The following is a 19,599-nucleotide window of genomic DNA, read 5'->3' on the forward strand; positions in this document are numbered from 1 at the left end:
TACAAAGATGAAAGTGAAATAGTCCTGGGTCTCAAGGAACTTAAATTCTAATGCTATCATCTTTGCACATATTTTATATTTCCTTCTCTGTGTATTTTCTGTTTCTTCCCTTCCCCAATAGCATGTAAACACCTTGAGGACAGACATTATTTTATTTTTGTCTTTGTATTTCCAGAATCTAGAATAGTACCTCATGAATGCTGGTTGAATAAATAAATAAATGGATTAGAAGTAAGAAAAAAAAAAAACAGATGTCATCATTGTCCTCTATTTAAGTCTAACTTATGTTTTCTTGTTTTCCTAGGAAGCAAAGGGGAAATGGGCCAGAAAGGAGATAGAGGTGTGATGGGACATCCAGGGTCACCTGGTCTACAGGGTGTCTCTGGGGAGCCAGGAAAAACTGGTAAGATGTCATATGATCAGATGCCCCATTTTCCATTAAGGTGACTCTGTGGGAAAGGTTGCCTGAAAATTTTTTTTTTTTTAAATTTCAGGAATGAATGGGTCCCCTGGGCCAAAAGGAGAGCCAGGTAAGAGTTGAGAGGAAGAATGATAGCTGCATTAGCTTTAGTCTTGCCACCATTACTAACATCTGGTGTTTATCAAGTCCCCAAAGCATCTTGATTGCTGAACAGAACCCCAGCTCAGGGTCAGCCTGAGAAACCCTCTCTGTTTCAGCATTCCTCAGCATATGTGTGTATGTGTGAAGGTGTGTGTGTGTGTGTGTGTGTGTGTGTGTGTGTGTGTGTGTTTTCCATGTATAATTAACCCGGAGATGCTCTCTACAGGGATCTGGGTTTCTAAAAAGTCCAGTTCCTCTAAAGCAGCTGAGAAGCAAACAAGGGGCGGGACTGATTAAAATTCTCTATTACGCTTTCCTCTTTCTTCTCCAGTGGAAAGATAGTGCTATCAAAATCCAAAGCATGGTCTCTAACAAGCACATAAGTATCAACAGCCTTGATCTGCCAGTAGATTAAAAAAAATGAATAAACAAATCCCCATGGATGTCTTTACTAGTGGGCAGTTGAGTCACAGCTGAAGCTTTCTGAAGTGAGATGTTTAAAGGTGTGTTCTGGGATGTTTAGGGGTGGGGGAGGGCAAATCTTTGACCTTTGAGGACAAGAGCACAGAGGCTGTCCCTTAAATTTATGTAACAATGTCACTAAAATGACCAGTAACTTGAAGATTTTATTTACTTTCAGGTCAGCCCGGAGCTAAGGGTGTCCCTGGAATACCAGGTTTGCCAGGAGTTTCTGGTGCCAAGGGAGAATCTGGCAAATATGGCCCCCCTGGACCACCAGGTAATTCAGTTCAACTCCATGAGCACCTGGTGAGGGCTTACGTTGTGCTAGGCACTGAGCCTGGCACTGAGGATACAAAGTCAAAAACCAGATGGTCCCTGTCTTCAAAAAGCATACCTTGTGCTGCTCCATCTCTTGATTTTTATGGGAACTCCTGAAGACTGTCTCTACGCACTCCTAACCATCCCTGTATTTCATTTGATGTCTAGGACTTCCAGGCTTGTCTGGCATTAAGGGAGCACCAGGTGCAAAAGGAGACAAAGGAGATTCAGGTAATGAACAAGATCACAGGAGGTCAGATCCCTGGGCAGAACATTCAGGGGCTCAGGCCACTGCAACAATTTCTCTACACTTGCCAGAGCCAAGCAAAACTATCTTTGTCTCAATTCCTTTCCTGTCCATCCCTTCTGCCCCTTTCCCCACCTCTCACCCATGCTTTTGGACACATGACGCTGAGGTATATTCCCCATCTCCAGAAGGCCTTCCTTGACTGAACTAACCATAGTAGATAATAATTTGGCACTTTTATGAATGTAAAGCACTTTACTCTATTGTCTCCAGTTCCACAACAAAAATTTGTGCCTGGGTCATGGAAGGAATAATAATTTGCCTTCCACACTTCCACTGCATCTGTGCCCATCAGCTAATCACTGAAGTACAGGAGTAATTGACCCCTCCCTATCCATGCCATCATTATTAGCTTCCCAATAGCAGTAATGATTCAGGTCAGGCCTTGGCGACTACTGATCCTTGGGCAGGACCTCAGCTTTGCAGGTTCAGAAACTCAGTCAGTCCACCTGCAATAAGGGGCCGGAGGGGTGGCATTGATTTAAGTCAACCAAACTCCCAGAGAGTGTCATAATACTGTCAATTTCCTAGCTAACTCTGAAAATTGTAACTGGCAGAAAGACAAAAACTAGAGCCTTTGGCTCAGTCAGCTTGCCTATCTGTTTCAATAAGGAAAACTGTTTGAGAAACCAGATATACTTCAGAAGGTGACTTGGTGAGTCCAGGAAAAGCAGAGAGGCAATGAGCCTTTTTGTTTGTTTTTTAAAACTTCTAAAAATTTAATTTACCTTTTTTAGTTAACCAAAATCTTTTTTTTACCCTCTCATCCCCTCCTCACTTCTCCAATAGAAAAGAAAAAGAAAAAAGAAAAACAAAACCTTTGTAACAAATTGCATAGTCAAGCAAAACAAATTACCACATTGGCCATGTCCAAAACAACATGTCTCATTCTGCACGCTGAGTCCTACCACCACCTCTCTTCCAGAAGATTGTCACAGGAAAAGGGGCGAGGGGGGTAGAGGTAAGCATCTATATAGCACCTACTGTGTGCCAGACATTATGCTAAGCACTTTACAAATATCTCGTTTGATCCTCACCACAACCCCTAGATGTAGGTCCATTATTATCCCTATTTTACAGTTGAGGAAACTGAGGAAAACAGAAGTTAAGTGACTTACCCAGGGTCACACAGCCAAGAAGTGTCTAAGGCTGGATTTCTTCCTGATTCTAGGTTCAACACTCTATCCATTGTACCACCTAGCTAGCTCTGATTAGAGGCACTGAGTCTTCGAAGGGATCCTGAGGGTAGCCTGGTGAACCCCTCCTCCCCAGCATCAAGGGTTCCACCAAGTGGACAGTAATGCTCAGAACTTTCTCTCTCCACACATTTGAATATTTCCCACCTCCCTTCTTTAAAAACTCCCAGCTGCCTTACCTGTTTTTTCCCTTTTCTCAACTGATTTTTGTTATGTCGCAGTCTCCAAATTAACTGTGCAATTTTCTGTGAGTGTGTTTTAAGGAGCCTGCTTCCTGAACCCACTTAGGGGGGCACCTTGATGATACTGGCAAACTTCTTGGGGAAGTGGGGTTTGGGGGAGGGGCGTCTCTTGTAGCCAAGTAATACCACCTTTGCATGGAAAAACCCTTTAACTTCAAGACTATGTGACCCTTTAAGGACCAGCTGTATCCAATCTTCCTTACCTTCTGGTCTAATCTTTTCTTATTCAAGATTACAAATGAATGAATTAATGAAAAGCATTTATTAAGAGCTTACTACGTACCAAACGCTATGCTACTTGCTTGGAATACAAGTACAAAAACTGAAATGATCCCTGCTCAAGATGAGCCTAAATTCTAATGGGGGAGACAATAAATACATATAAAAGTATGTGCGGCAAAAATAAAAAGTCAATACAGATATATAGCAGTTAAATAAAAGACACTATGAGAAGAAGGACGCTAGCAATTAGCGGATTAGGAAAGGCTTCATGCAGAAGATGGTGTCTGAGCTGTATTTTAGGAAAGAGATGGTACCAATGAGTTGCAGGTAAAAAGAGAGTGCATTCCAGGCATGGGGATGGCCAATGCAAAGACATAGATGGAGACAGGAGAGCAAGTGTTGTGAATGAAGACAGAGAAGAGCAGTTAGTCTGGATCTCAAAAGGACGGAGGGAGTGTAATATCCGAAGACAGTATAAAAATTGTAGGGTTGTGAAAGGCTTTAAAAGCTAAATAGAGGAGTTTATATTTTATCTTAGAGGTAATGGGAAGGCACTAGTGTTAGTTGGTTAGGGGAGCCATATGGTCAGAATTGGATTTAAGGAAAATTTCTTTGACAGCAATGTATAGCATGGACTGGAGTGGTGGGAGACCTGAGTCAAGGTGACCAATTAGGAAGCATTTGCAGTGTTCTAGGTTAGAGGACCTAGTACCTTTACCTGAACTAAGGGCAGAGCTAAGGTGGTAGCTGAGATTGGAGACAAAGGGTCAGATGCAAGAGATGTTGTGAAGGCACAGACAGCAAAATCTGGCAACTGATTGGATATGTGAGGTAAGGGACAGTGAGGAGTCAAGAATAATACTAAAATTAGGAACCTGGGTCACTGGAAGGATGGTGGTGGAGGTATCTTTGACAGAAATGGGGAAGTTTAGAAGAGGAAAGGTTTGGGGGAAAATAATAAGTTTAATTTTACGTATGTTGAGTTTAAGATATTTCTGGGAGGCCCAGTTTGAAATATCCAAAAGGCAATTGGTGATATAAGACAAAAGCTCTTGGGAGAATCTGAGGATGGATATATAGATCTAGGAGTCATCTGCATAGGAATTATAGTTAAACCCATGGGAGCTGATGAAGTTATTGAGAGAGAGTAGGGGAGAAATGTCATGGAAACCCAGAGAGGAGAAGTATTGAGGAGAGGGTAGGCAAAAACTACAATAGACTCCTCCTCTAAAGGAATTTACATTGTAATAAGAAGAGACAACATACAGTCCTCAACATTCACACATTTAACTTTCACTACTTCAAGCATTCCAGTGGTCTTATTAGTGACCTAATTTTCACTTTTGCATTAGCAGCCTTGCACATTTGGGGTTATGTGGAGTAGAGGCAAAAAAAAAAAATGAGAGATATGATGCATGCAAGTTTGTGGAGTGGCTGGTACCCTACTAGGTGCTTCACTGGTCTTGTTTACCCTATCTTATCGAGCTTTCTTCACCAGTCTTCTAACAGCAGAAACTAAAGTCCCAGTAGCCTCTCCCTTGGTTTCCCCTAAGGTAAAGGGATATAGTATAGTATAGTATTGTCTGAAATCAGTTTTGGTTTTTTTTTGGAAATGTGAGCACAAAATATCACAGAATTTTAGGGAATTACTAGTGAGAAAAAATGTTTTGCATGTTACCAATTTTATTTTGTGTACTGCATTTTATGGGTTATTTCATGGTTACTGTGTTACGAAAAGAGCATATTATCAATGTTTTGTTATAAAGAATTGTATGCAAAAAAAGTATTTTCAACAATCTCTAGTGAATGATTACAGTTTTTGGTGATCATAGGAACCAAATCCCCTACTTCCCATAGGTTCAATGTATCAACATTTGATTTTTTTTGACTTTTGCACCTTTTTCTAGGAACAGTACTCCTGCAAAAGTTGAGAATTGACTGTATATATGGTAGTGATTGCCAGTGAGGGGCATTTTGGTCCTGAAAGTTACCAGGATGGTGAGTGGGAATATAGTTTCCCTTGGGAACAATGATGATTTGGTCATGGTTCCAGGACAAGAAGGTGGGGAAGGAAGTATGCAGCTGTAAAGGGTTAATAAAGTTAGCTAGAGTGTAGGAAGAGTAGTGCAGGAAGTGAGGCATAACTAGAACCATTCTGAAAGAATGGGCCAGAAGAGAAAGTCACCCATCAGGACAGAGGGGCCCAGATTAAAGTGTTTATAGCTTTTAGGACATGGTGTTTGGTGTGGGCTGCAAGTCTGTTGGCAACTCATGTAAGAAAATAACCGGGGGTTAGAGGAAGGAGCTGAATTTCCTTTGAGAAGGAAGTCCTTTCTCCCTGACTACATTTCCTTGCTTTCTTTTTCTATCCCCTCTTCACCTTCATTTCTATTTCTTACACCCTGAAAGCCCATACTTCTCTTGTGTCAGCACCAGGACTTTGCTTGATGACACATCTTTGTGGGTTCTCACTCCTAATGCCTCTCCACTTGAGGTTTTCATTCTTGCCCCCCTAGCTTTTCCAACCAAAGAAAACACAGGGTTTGGTTTTTGTTTTCCTTTTCTCTTGTTCTGTTCCCTGTAAACAACGCAGGATTTTCCTTTTAGGTGGTTTTAATTATTTTTACTATTAAATGAAGAGAAAACATTTATAAGTCTACAAAGGTCTTTTCATTGGGTACTGAGCCCATATACCAATGTTATAGGAAAAAAATCTCCATCTTCCATAGCACTCTGCTGACTGACAGAGTCGGTCCCCTTTTCTCCAGCTCTTGCCCTAAGTCTTGGCCGAATCCTGTCTCATCTGCCTGCTAGATCAAACATTCCTAGCTGATAGATTTAGTTTGCCAAGGCTGCCAAATGTCTCAGTCCTTCCAAAACCTACTCCTTTGACCTTGAGTTCTGGTTGTGGGATCCCCAAGCTCCCCATAATCATGCCCCTTTCTTACCCACCCTTCTTCCCTGCTCTGGACAAGTCATTCTCCTGGTTTTCAGGATTGTCTTATAGTCCTCTTCCTCACCCTTCACACTGGCCAAAGAGGCAGCATGGTCCAATGAACGAATCTGGAATCAGAGTGTCTCACTTCAAATGCCAGCTCTGCCCCTTACCATCTTTGTGTTTTGGGAAAGTCGTTTAATTAACCTCTCTGAGTCTCTCTGTTTCCTCATCTGTAAAATGTGGGGCTTGGACTAAGCCTCTTCTATGATCTCAATCTATGATCCTATGACCCACTGGCAGTCAACTGGTTCCTTTGAAAGAAAGAGCTTTCTCTATCTAACCTTTAAAGATTTTCCCTTGCCTTTGAGCTTTGATTCTGAAGATGGTGGCCACCCATCTCATCCTCTTGTAGAGCTAGTCATCTTCTTAGCAGTTTCTCTCTCTGTCTTTCTGTCTTTCTCTATCTCTGTCTCCCTCTGTGTCTGTTTGTCTGTCTCTGTCTGTGTATATTTATTTATAAAATAGAATGTTTGGACTGGAACATTGCTCAGGTTCCTTCCAGCTCTAAATCTAAGCTTGGATTATCCTTGCCCAAGCCAAGCATCCAGCACAGAGTCTCCTTCTAGACCGAACTTTTGTTCTTGCTCCTTCCTCATACTCCTTGGTGGACTTCACTTTGATCCCTCCTCATTGGCAGACTTGGGATAACAGACTCACCCTGGAGCCAATGAACACTGGACTCCTGTGCCAGACCCAACTTCTGATGACATCTACCTCTCTACTCCTTAATTATTAATTCATAGCTTGAGACCTACTGCCTCAGGGAACTGCTTAACAAGAATCCAAGGTTCACAATTAGAAAATTTTCTCAAGTGTACAGTGAATATGAATAGATCATTTTCTGTCTTCTCCTACTCTACCAGTGAGAGCAAAGTCTGTAGCCACTGTTTCTATGGTAATGACTGTTCATCTTCATATAATAAAAAGTTTGTTTCTTCCTCATGCTGCCAAGGAAAATATAAATATCTGATCAAACTTGGATTTCAAAAAGTTGGCCATAAAATTCAAATTTCACAATTCAAAGATATATAAATATATATATGTATTACACGTATACATACATACACACACACACACACACACACATATATATATATATATAGTAAATGTATATGTATACAGTTATCCCTTCCACATTGTGATTTTCCCCATTGCAGTTTTGATATATCATGGGCCGGCATAACAAATTAAATGGGAATTTGGGGATGGGGGTTTGCAACAGCCACAGACAACATAAAAGGCTAGCAGATGACACCAAAAAAGCTTAGAAAGTCAGAAATGCATAGAATATATGTATAATATTGTATAATAGCAACATATTTTATCTTTTAATACCGTAATAATTCAGATTTCTTCTGTGGTATGAAGAGAAGGTCAAAAAATTTTACACCGATTTTCCAGATCACAGGGACACAACACCCCTAACTCTTGTGATCTGGAAAGGATAACTGTTTATACATATACATATATATATATATATATATATACATATATAAATCATAATTATTCTTGCTCTCTGGGCCAGGAGATGACTGATATTGTACTCCCCATTTCCCTGGTGCTCAGTGAGGCTCAATACAGAATGATTCTGTGGAAAGCATGCTAGGCTTAGAGTCAAAGGTCTTAGGTTTGATTCTGGCTTTGCCACTTACTATACAATCTTTGGCAAGTCATTTCTCTTGGGCCACGCTACCTCTTACGTATAAGGCCCAAATCTTGGGATTATGATGGAACCAAGTCCTTTCCTACCTGGACGCTGACTATATTCCCTTTTGTTTCCTGGTCAGATTTTCTGTCTTATCAGCAACCTTCTTCACAGTTGTGGAGGATATCCATTTATCACTAGGAATCCTGTTGTCTCTATTACCTTTCTCTTTGACTCTTGCACCCAAGTCATCAGACCCAGCTGTCTTTGAAATGTGTCTCCTGGCTCTCACTTATAAGCTCTTTCATATCTATCTATCTATCTATCTATCTATCTATCTATCTATCTATCTACCTTTCTACCTATCGTATTATTATGTATAATGCCACATATGTATATCTGCTATATATAATAATCTACATGAATGCTCCATGTGTGTATAGGGAGTGTTATAAATGATATATATTAGAGATAAACAGATAGATAGAAAGATAGATAGATAGATAGATATAGAAGGATTTCATAGTGTAATGCCCAGTAGTATATGGGCTATATACAACCATTTTTTCTGTAGTGCTTTATACTTCTCGCATAGGTACCTACTCATTCTTTGGGTTGACTCATTCTATCCAACCAGCTTTCACATTGGGAGGTTTAAGTTCCTTGACAAGGACCACCACCATTCTATTACACTCAAATTTTCTCAGGATCCTAGAAGTTACCCTGTTGAGGGGCCATATACGTCCTCTACTCACCACTCAAGCCCCCATCAATATATTTCTACTTACACAAAACAGAAATTCACATGATGATACTTGCAGATCCTAAATATAACCAACTACTTAGCAATAAGACAAAAAAAATTAAATCACTGGTACTCACATATATGTGAGTATATATGCAAGTGTATGAATGACAAAAACACATAAAAATTTACACATAAACCTTTGGCACAATCTACTACCAATGCTTTTGGTACATATGAGGGAGAGTGGTCACACACATGAACCTAGCAGGGAAGCACATGAGGGAAGAAAACCCATATTTTCAAGTTAATTCACAATTCTAGACTGAAGGCTTTAATGTTGTTGGTCCATTTGTGAACACATGCAACACACTAAGCCACTTCTCTACTAACGCCTTGCCTGCTAGTACTTGACACTCTTCAGTTGGGCAAATCTACTTCTCTTCTATACTCAAAGTGATACAATATTATAAGCTCTTTCAACTTACACACCTTTTAAAGGGTATTGAGGAAACATTACCGGGTAATTTCTATAGTAATTTCTTTTGAGCCTAATGAATTGCAAAGGTCATTGGGCTGGCTATCTCTGCACAATACAGACCAAACACAGCTAACATTCATTTATCATAATTCTGCATCATCCAATCAAATTGCAACAGAGATCACAACATAAGAGCTTGAGTTACCTCAGTGAGCAAGGCAAATAAGCTTAGCCAACTCTTCATTTACTAGGACTCTATGTTATCATATTAAATCTCAGGATCTCATCCTATACATCAACTACAAACCTGTTTTTCCCCTTTTCTATTTTCCCTTTCAAATCAGAGGGAAAGAAGAAAGGCTGCAAAATAAAATAAGCACTTCTGAGGCTTTACCTCACTTAAACTCTAGATGGCACTGAAGAGTAATACCTGGAACGGAAGCTCTGCTCCAATGAGGCTGTCAATCAGAAATCCCATAGTTAAATTTTTCCTTCAGATGACTGCTCCTGTTGCTGGTTTCTTTAAACAACCCCAACAAATATATATTTTTCACTACCTGCTAATACTATTACATGGGTCTTCAATCTTTTCACTGTTAACAGCCCAGCTTCTGCTTCCTATTTCCTGGATCTTTCAGGTCTATAATGCTCTACGGCACAAATTTCTCAACATGGTCTTCCATTTCATTTGGTGTCCTTGAAACTCTTTCTTCATACTCATATTATTCTTATTTTTAATAAAAAAAGCTTTTTCTCTGCCCATACAAACCATCAAACTGCTCACTTACAAACAAGACAGAACTCATTATTTTATCTTTTTGCAGGATGATTTAAGTCTTTGTATTTATGCCACAAATCACTTTCTGTGTAAAACTGCTTAAATTACATCTGAAAACTGTTTCTTCATACACATATTTTAGAAATTTTTATTAAACCAAAATTCTTTTTCCTGCTATTTCCAGGCATCAGAATATCAACCACAAAAGCAGTATCTTATATTCTTAACCAGTTGATATAATTCTTTTTATTTATACAAAAGTACTTTTACTGCCCTTTTCAGGACTAACCTACTCCATGTGAAAAGGTAGGATTTTAAGAGAATATTACCTTACTACAACAACGACGACGATGATGATGATGATGATGATGATGATAGCATTAAAGCATTTACATAGTGCTTTAAGATTTACACTTTCCAAATATTATCTCATTTCATCCTCACAACAACCCCGGGAGGTAGGTGCTATTATTTTCCCCATTTTACAGGTGAAGAAACTGAGGCAGACAAAGATTAAAGTAACTTGTTCAGGGTGACACAACTAGTAAGTGTCTGATGATGGTTTTGAATTCAGGTCTTCCTGACTCCAAGTCCCATACTCAATTCATTCTCCCACGTAGCTGCCTTACAATAGGATCACAGATATAGAGCTGGAAAGGACCTTAGACACCACCTAGTCCAATGTCTTCATTTTAAAGATAAATGTATGTGGTCACACCATACATACATTGTATATATCCTATAGCATGTGAATCTATACTATATGATATACATGTGACTAGGTAAAGAGGCCATTCTCTGCCTCATTTCTTATTAAGCCTTAATCTCTGAATGGGTGTTGCCTCAGACAAACTGAGACCTGTTAAAGACATTAGCTTGAAAAGGCCAAGGTCCTCTAATGCATCCTGGACCATTTCCAGTTGTTCTGATCTATATCTTGTCACTGGACCCAGATGGTTCCAGAGGAGAAAGTGAGGCTGGTTACTTTGCACAGCTCTCCCTCACTTAAATCCAAATCACTTGTATGTCATGGCATCACCTCCTTGATGTCTTGGTCCTTTTTTCGAATAAAGGACAAACAACAATAACAACAACATATATACATGCATACACATGTACATGTAAATAAACATACCAACATATGGTATGACTTGCCTAAGGTCATAGCCCAGGGCCAGAACCAATATGTGTTTAAGGCAGGACTTGAACCCCAGTCTTCTTAGCTTCAAAACCAGTTCTCTATCTACTATACTACCTCATATATGTGTGTGTGTGTGTGTGTGTGTGTGTGTATTATAACCTCACTTATTTGAAATGTCATATGTACTATACCATATATTAAAAAGCTTTACTAACATCTTTTTTATATCCTTGTCATTTCTGAATAAATCAGTGCCCCCCCCAGACATACACGCACACACTTAATAGATATTTCCATTGTAACAAAAAGGTACAGTTAAGCAAAACAAATCAGCACACTGGCCAGGTCACAAGCACTTCTGGAAGGCTGTATCATTAGCGCACCAGGTCATCATAACCTGGATTCTCTCTATCTTCATCTCTCTGTCCCTTCTCCTGTTTAAAAAGAATTTTCTTTAAAAAAAAAAAACAACATGCAAACAAAATCTCTAGTTTTTCAGTTGAGCTCTCCTGACATCATCAGAGCACTTGAGCTTAGTTCAATTTATTTCCTTGGCAATATCCTCCACTCAGGGAGTCATAGTACACATTTGGATAGTTAGTCGCAATTGACTCATTTAACAAACATAGATTAAGCTCCTGTTGTGGGTAGTAAGGCAGATTAGGGATGTCAGTGTCATTCATCCAAGTGGAAAACCGGTCTCTTTACTAGCTATGTGAAAAGGAGTGAGAAAAGTCTTTGGTTTTGGCAATTGAGCAGTGATTCAGTCTTCTCCTCCCCTATAAAGATGGCAGCCTTCTGACGAGGGTCTTCCTCAGTTCTTGTGTTTTCATAACTTCTCAGTATCACCATCCATTCTCTGCCTTCTATTGGTTGAAGAAGAATTTTGTATACTCCTCACACTTGATCCCATTTCCTCCTGCCTCCTCTAGGACTTTCTTTCAGTTGTCATCTACTTCCTTTTATGCATCTTCAGTCTCTCTCTTTCCACTGTGTCCTTCCCACTTGACTACAAAAATGAATAACAAGCCTTCCCTTGACCCTTCTGCCATATCCAGCTACTGTTCCATTTCTCTCCCTACTTCTTGAAAAAATTTCTATACCTGCTACCTCTTCTTCCTTAGTACTTATTCTTCTACTCCTTGTAATCCGACTTTTGCCCCAAACATGCTACTGAAATTACTCTCTCAAATGTTACCAATAACTTCCTCAACCCAAATCCTTTAGGGGTTTTTTTTCAACCTTCATCCTCCTTTTGATAATTTTTGACACTGCTGAAAATGAGACTTTGGGCAAGTTACTTAATTTATTTGGGCCTCAGTTTCTTCATATGTAAAAATGAAAGGAATGAATAAGATGATCCCTAATGTGCCTTGCAGCTATAATCTATGATCCTATGATCACATTTCCTTTGAATATTCTTTTCCCTGCGTTTCAGAGACACAAAACTGTCCTGTTTCCCTTCCCCTATGTTCTTTGCTGTATCCATATCATTCCTGATCTCCTATGTGAGTGGTCCTTCCAAGTCTCTGTTGGTCTTTTACTGTTTCCTTGGAAATCTCATTAATTTCCACAGATTCAGCTCTTTGTAGATGACTTCCAAATCTCCATCTCCAACCAGAACTAATGAGTTCTAGACTTTCATCTTCAACCGCCTGAAGGATGTCTTTATTTGGATGTTCCATGGACCCATGAACTTCAAGTGCCTCAAATTCAGCTCATTCATTTTTTCCCCATAAGCATGTTCTACCTTTTGACTTCATTATTTTTATCTGTGGAACCACCATTCATCCAGTTTTTCATGTTATTAACCTTGAGGCTAACTTTGACTCCTCCATCTATCTTCAGTTCAGTCATTTCAGACATGTCCAACTTTTAGTGGCCCCCTTTGGGGTTTTCTTGGTCTGTCAAGATCCTGGAGTGGTTTACCATTTGCTTCTCCAGCTCATTTTCCACATGAGGAAACTGAGGCAAACAAGATGAAGTGATTTGACCAAGGGTCTGAGGCTTGCTTGGAACTCAGGAAGATCAACCTTCCTGTCTCCAGGCCCAGCATTCTAACCACTGAGCCTCCTAGCTCCCCTCTTTCTACCTTACTTCTTATTTGATAAATTGTCTTGATTTCACCTTCATAGCATTTCTTACATCTATTCTCTATTCCAGTTGCCAACACTCTCATACATTTCTCATTACCACCCACCAGGACTATCACAAGAGCCTCCTTAAAGGTTTTCTTGCCTCGCTTCTTTCCTCCTCTAATTCTTCTAGCAGATCATCTTTCTACCACAAAAATCTGGAAATGGTCTCTCCTCTATTCAAATATCTTCAGTGTGGCTACCTAGCATCTATCAAGTAAAATTCAAACTTCTCTGCCTGGCATTCAAAGCCATCCACAGCCTGGCACCTTTCTACCTTTTCAGCTTTATCCCATATTTCTTCCCCTGTTACTTTGTGCTCTTAGCTGAATTGAATAAATCTTTATCCACCTTATCTCCTACCTCCACCCTCCCAAACAGATGCACACACACACACACACACACACACACACACACACACACACACACAGAGTGTTACAATACTTCCATGTTTTTGTTTACATTTTTTCTTGGAATATTCTCCTTTCCCCTTTTCACCTATTGAATTTCTCTTCATCTTTTAAAGCCCAACCAGAAGACTACCTTCTCCACTTTTAGGGGAGAGGAACCTTTTGTCACAGGTAGACATTCTAGACATTACTTCCATAGCTTTGGTTCATACATCTTGAGTCCCATTTGCATTTAACCGGGCCACCGCAAAAGATTGATTCAAATCAATTGATTCAATTGATTTATCTGATGTCGTCCTTAATTCTGGCAACCAGAGTAAGCATAATACTACATTTTCCAATTTCAGGTCCACAGCAATTAAAATGTGAATAAATCTCTGTATACTACTCCTATAATATGCCCAAAACAATTCAAATGCCTTTAAACTGTAGCCTCCTATGATGACTCGGAGATACATTTCTGAGGGGTCTTCCCATTGTCCAGTAGCCTGGCAGAACCTTGTTAAGTTAGTACTAGAGGCCTTATGTCACAATCTAGGGATCCTTTCTTAGTGATATTTATAGACAGATTTTTCAGTGTCAGGATGTTGGTATTCCCCAAATCAAAGGGACTATGGTGTTTGTCCAGTTTTGATTAACTCAGGCCAAGTTTCCAGGTGGGAACTCATTATGTAAAAAGACATTAATCTCTCAGTTGAACATAATTTATAGGTGTTCCAGAAGAAAACAAAGGCATCCCAGTTCACTTAATTGTCTTAGGAATAGTCCCTCTCACTAACATATATGTGTGTGTGTATGTGTGTGTGTATACACATATAAAATTCTGCCTCAGGGATCATATTAGGGTCATAGGGTCAAAGATCTAGAGCTAAATGGAATCTTAAAAGTCATCGAGTCCAACCCCCTCATTTTAGAGAAGAGAAAACTGAGACCCATGTAGGATAAGTGACTTACCTAAGGTCAAATGGGTAGTAAATGACAGAGTATCAAGAGCACTGGCTTCAAAACATACCTGTGATACTACCTGTGTGACCTTAGCAAATCACTTAATTTCCCTATGATAAAGTTTCCTCATTTGAACAATAAAGCTGATAAACCAGATGGCCTCTTGGGTCCCTTCCAATTCTAGACCTATGATTTTATGATACTAAGTTGGCATTTGAACCTAAGTGCTCTGACTCCAAATCAAGGCTCTTTCCAATATACTATGCCATCTCAATACTAGGTGCCAAATAAAATGATGCTCAAAAAGATGTATCTGCCAAAATATTCTCAGGATCTTCATTAAAATTGAAAAAGTTTATCTAAATATGTTAACATAAAATGATTTTAATTGGGAAGGAGAAATGACAAGCTCTACCTGGAAGGTCTAAATTCACTTAGTCTCATTATCTGCACTATGATCCCTTAAAACAGACATTTAATGAAAGAAAAATTTCACTAACCTGAATGGCAAAGGTCTCATTCTATAACTAGATATTTTGCATTTCTATGCTGGGTCCTAATCATTCATTTAAACTAAAGCTCCCAAACTTTATTACCAGTTTGAGTGCTAGCAAATGACAATCAGTGTGTGAATTTCATTTCACAATAGAGACCAAGCCTTTGTCAATATTTTTCCATATTGACACAATTCTAATTCCAAATGTGAAATTATTATTCTTCACAGAACTACAAACAGTTGCTCTACTCTATTAAAAGTATTCTTCCCTCTTCCTGACTTTAGTCCTGATATTACACACAGATTCCCCCAAAGTAATCAAACTTGTTGGGCTCCTACTGTGTGCAATGCACCCAAAACTCCTAATGGCTACTGTGTCATGATTGAGTCCCCTGTATCAACCCCCATCAAAAGTAAATCTTGAGACTCAATGTTTTTATTCTCTATGAATGAGATAGCAAATTACATAGTATCTCAATTCAGTTTACCCATCAATTTCTACTTTATGTCTCTGGAACATACCCTGTTTTCCTCCCTCCAAGCCTTTGTTCAGCCTTCCTCTATGTCTGATCAGTCCCCCCTCCTCATTTTTGTCTATTGAATGCCTACCTACCCTTTACAGCCCAATTCAAATGCCACTACCTCCTCCTTAAAGCCTTTCCTGATCCCCACCATCCCCCTCCATAATAAGCTTCCCCTTCAGACTTTTTCTTTGGACTTCTCCAATACATTCATGTATTATAGTGTTATAGCTATTGTGTGTAAGTACTGGTTCAGCTCCCACTGTGTGGAAGATTCTGTGCTGGGTGTTGAGAATACAAAGCCAAAAATGAAACAGTTCCCATCATCCAAGAGCTTTTATTCCTATAGCTATGTGCACTTACTAGACTGTTAATTCTCTGAGGGCAAGAACTATGACTATATTTCTCGGCTTTGTGCCTCCCCATGTGCTAGCAACGGAAATGTTCTCTAAGCAGGAAGCATTGAACAGTTTTGTTGAATTACTGCATAACAGAGAGGCTCAGGAAGGGAGTGTGAGGCCTGGAGAGTCAATGTTTATAGCCCCATTTGGTTGTGTTGGACATGAAGTTACAGGCTAGTATTCGTCTGCAATTCTGTCTCCATTTATGCTAAGTAAAGGGGCCTTTTAAAAATCCTAGAGAACCAATGTATCTTCCCTCCTGCATTAATCAGACAATAAGTAAAAAGTGTCTTAAGATTAAAAGTGTCTAATATCTAAGTTTTATTATCTTCTCCCCTCTTTTTTTTCTTTTTTCTTTTTTTGTTTTTCTCTTGGGGCATCAAGGACAAAAAGGAACAAAAGGAGAAGCGGGAGTTTCAGGTACAGTACTTGCTTGATTTTAATTTCTCAAAGAGATGACTAGAGTCTGTGCATTCAAATGGCAGGTCTCTGTGACTTTGAAATGTGCACCAGCAATTTCCTTCTCTCCTCCCCTCCCCCACCAGTCCCCAAGTTGTAATGGACTTAAAGGGACTATAAGGAAATATAAAACCAGGGCTTCTGGTTCTTATACCAGCCTGGGTGTGGTGTGACTGAGAGAAGTCAACAGGTCTCTTGGGGTCCCAGTTTCCTCTTGTAAAAAACAAAAGAGAAATAATTTAAACACACATCCTAAATTAGGGTGAGAGTAGGGATGGAGGGTGCTGTAGGGAACAGTCAGAATGTTTAGCATATGTACAAATACATTACATCTGGATAAAATAAGGTAACTATGTTCGCCAATTATGCAAGAGATTTTGTAAAATCACATATCTGAAAGGTTTGGTTCAAATCACACAATCACACACACTGTTGATGCCCATATACCTCTTTACTCTCCAAACAATTTGCACCACCTTATCTGGATCTCATCAGGCCAGGATCATAGAATCATACATTTAGAGCCCAAAGGGTCCTCCGGTCTAACTGCCTCATTTTATAGATGAGGAAACTGAGGTCCAGAGAGGATTTTGTCAGCGGCACACAGGTCAGGTCTAAAACAAAATTTGAACCCAAGTCTTCTTGATTTCAGGTCCAGAACTCTGTCCCCCATCTGCCCCAAGTCAACATATTCAGACTAAGGCTTTTACCCAAAGCCAAATATCTGGGATGCCAAAACAGCTGTATATAGACAAGGAGCCAGAGCATCCAGATGATTTCCAGAATTTGTCCTGGTGTTTGGGCTTGTACAGCCTCACCAATTGGAAAATAAACAACTGGATGATGGGGTACTTCAATCAGCTGACCACCAGTCGAGCAGACCAGCTTGAGCTACATCCAGTCAAATAACCAGTTTAACTGACACTTTTCAGCTAAACTAATTTAATTGAAAGATTGTTATAGCCTTCAGGGTTCCGTGAATATTGAACTAAAAAGATTATGAAAGGAAGGAGAAGAGAGTATATCATTTCTTTTGGACTGCCTGTCTGATTTTTCATAGGTCTGCTTCCTGATTTCTGTTAATCACAGATTTGGGCAGGGAGGCAGTACCAATTTTAGTGGCTGAATTATACATAAATTACTAAGTGGGGACAACCTCTGACAAATATCCTCTAGTTTAACCTCCTCATTTTGCATATGAGGAAATTAAGGCCAGAGGAATTAAATAACTTGTCCATGGTCATATAATTAGTAAGTGGCATAGCTGAGATTCAAACTAGACCTTCTGATTCCAAATCTGTATTTTTCCTATCATCTTTTGACCTCAATGGAGTCTGAGGACAGCTAACATCATCACAGAAAGAGCTGAAAATCTCTTGCAATTGAACGTTCAGTCCCTGCTAGTTCTCACTCCTTCCTGCTCCTCCTTGCCCCTCTCAATATCCTCCTCCATTAGGTTCCTCTTATAAAAAGACTGGGATAGGAACCACATACTACCTCTTTTCTCTGCTATAGGTCCTCCAGGTCAGAAAGGAGCCCAAGGAAATGTGGGGAATAAAGGTGAACCTGGTGCCAAAGGAGAAAAAGGAAACCACAGTAAGGCTGGGTTTGGTTTGGTTTGGTTTTGTGGAATCTGATTTTAAGTTTTCAGGGTCATTGCATCCCTCCCCCTCCCTCTAGGAAGGATGTCAGTAAATCTATTTTTAACAGATGGATCGCATCTTAATATCAATCAATGCCCTCTAGTGAAGCCCCTTCCTATAACCCCCCCACTACCTGAAAATAGTTCTTTCTTAGATCTAACTTAAACCCTTTTGCCTGCAGATTAAGCCCATGTATTTTTGCTCCTGAATAGAAGTGGACAATAGGAGAAGCTGGAAAGCCTCTCCAAAGCAAATTGAATACATTCCTGTGACTAGTTTTAATTTAATTCAATTCTATTGACAGGACTGGACAAGGGAGAACTTGCTCTCTTCTCCCTCCCTCAGGTTCCCCTCAGGTGGGGTTAATTCCCCAAAAAGGAAAGAAAGGAAATTCAGACTGGTCTGCCTTCATAATGATTCATTTTCTTTCATTACATTGAAAGACAACCAGATATTGCCCACTTTTATCTTAATTTATCCTTTAGGGGAGGAGAACACTAAAATCTTCTTATGTTTTAACATGGCCTGGAGATGACCCAGGGGTCCCAAAAGCCATGTCAAATGGTAGACCCAGCCATGAACCATCATCTGATTCTATCTCATTGTGCCTCAGAGGTTCACCTGAAGAAGCTTGGTCACCATCTCATGGGTTGGATTAAAGAAACAATTATGGCACAGAGGCCTTGAGATTTGTGTTGGTGGAGGAAGTCTCATACTGATAAAACCACAGACTCTTTGAAATATTGAAACATTGCATCTTTCAGTGTCAACACTACACCAGAAAAGGCATGGGTGACAGGCAACTAGTTACCAAAAGATGATTCTGATTTTTCCCCCTTACTAGACAGTATTATTCTTTGCTTTGAAGAATCAAGTGCATACCAGGCAAAAACTCTGGGCATACTGGAGAACTGGTCTATGGTCTCTAGCTCCAATTCTCAAATTTCTTTTTCTTTTCATTTCTTTTTCTTCTATGACATTTGTCAAAACTAATCAGACTGGATTTGCAAGACCAACAAATATTCAGTCTGGGTAGCTGCCTTTTGGAATGCTCACTCCCTGATATTCTAAGAAGTTTCATCTAGTGAATGGTAGTACTTCAGGTGTATTTGCAAAGGGAGTGCCAGGTAGTGGAAAGAGAGCTAACTTCAGGGTCAGGAAGACTGAGGCTTAAGTCCTACCTCTGAAACATACTAGCTAAGTGGCCCTGGGCAAGTCAATTAACCTCTTGGTTCCCCAGTCGACCAAATCTATAAGTTACAGGGCAGTTTTCTGATCTGCACTCACAAAGGAAGCTTCCTCAGGAGGAGTTGTTTCTCTAAACCAATGAAATCACAGATTTGGACAGATAAATAAACAAATGAGGAAGAGAGGAAGGAAGGAAGGGAGGGAGGAAGGGAGGAGAAAGGAAGGGAAAAAGAGAAGGAGGGAAGGAGGAAGGCTAACTGATTCCAGGCATGAGAGAAGCATGAAGAACATATGATCCAGCTAA

At 39.8% G+C, this 19,599-nt stretch overlaps 1 protein-coding gene across 1 annotated transcript in view; it reads left to right on the plus strand.

Moving 5' to 3' along the window:
* Positions 1-19,599, plus strand: part of MARCO (macrophage receptor with collagenous structure) — a 54,205-nt gene that overhangs the window by 32,383 nt on the left and 2,223 nt on the right. Inside the window, exons 9-14 of the mRNA XM_027854673.1 lie at positions 305-403; positions 495-530; positions 1,203-1,301; positions 1,511-1,573; positions 16,390-16,425; positions 17,980-18,060. Of these exons, the coding sequence (XP_027710474.1) occupies positions 305-403; positions 495-530; positions 1,203-1,301; positions 1,511-1,573; positions 16,390-16,425; positions 17,980-18,060 (414 nt within the window). The remainder of the gene's footprint in view (positions 1-304; positions 404-494; positions 531-1,202; positions 1,302-1,510; positions 1,574-16,389; positions 16,426-17,979; positions 18,061-19,599) is intronic.

Source organism: Vombatus ursinus, unplaced genomic scaffold, assembly GCF_900497805.2.
Source record: "Vombatus ursinus unplaced genomic scaffold, bare-nosed wombat genome assembly UNPS02010548.1, whole genome shotgun sequence".
In the NCBI taxonomy this organism is placed as follows: Eukaryota; Metazoa; Chordata; class Mammalia; order Diprotodontia; family Vombatidae; genus Vombatus; species Vombatus ursinus.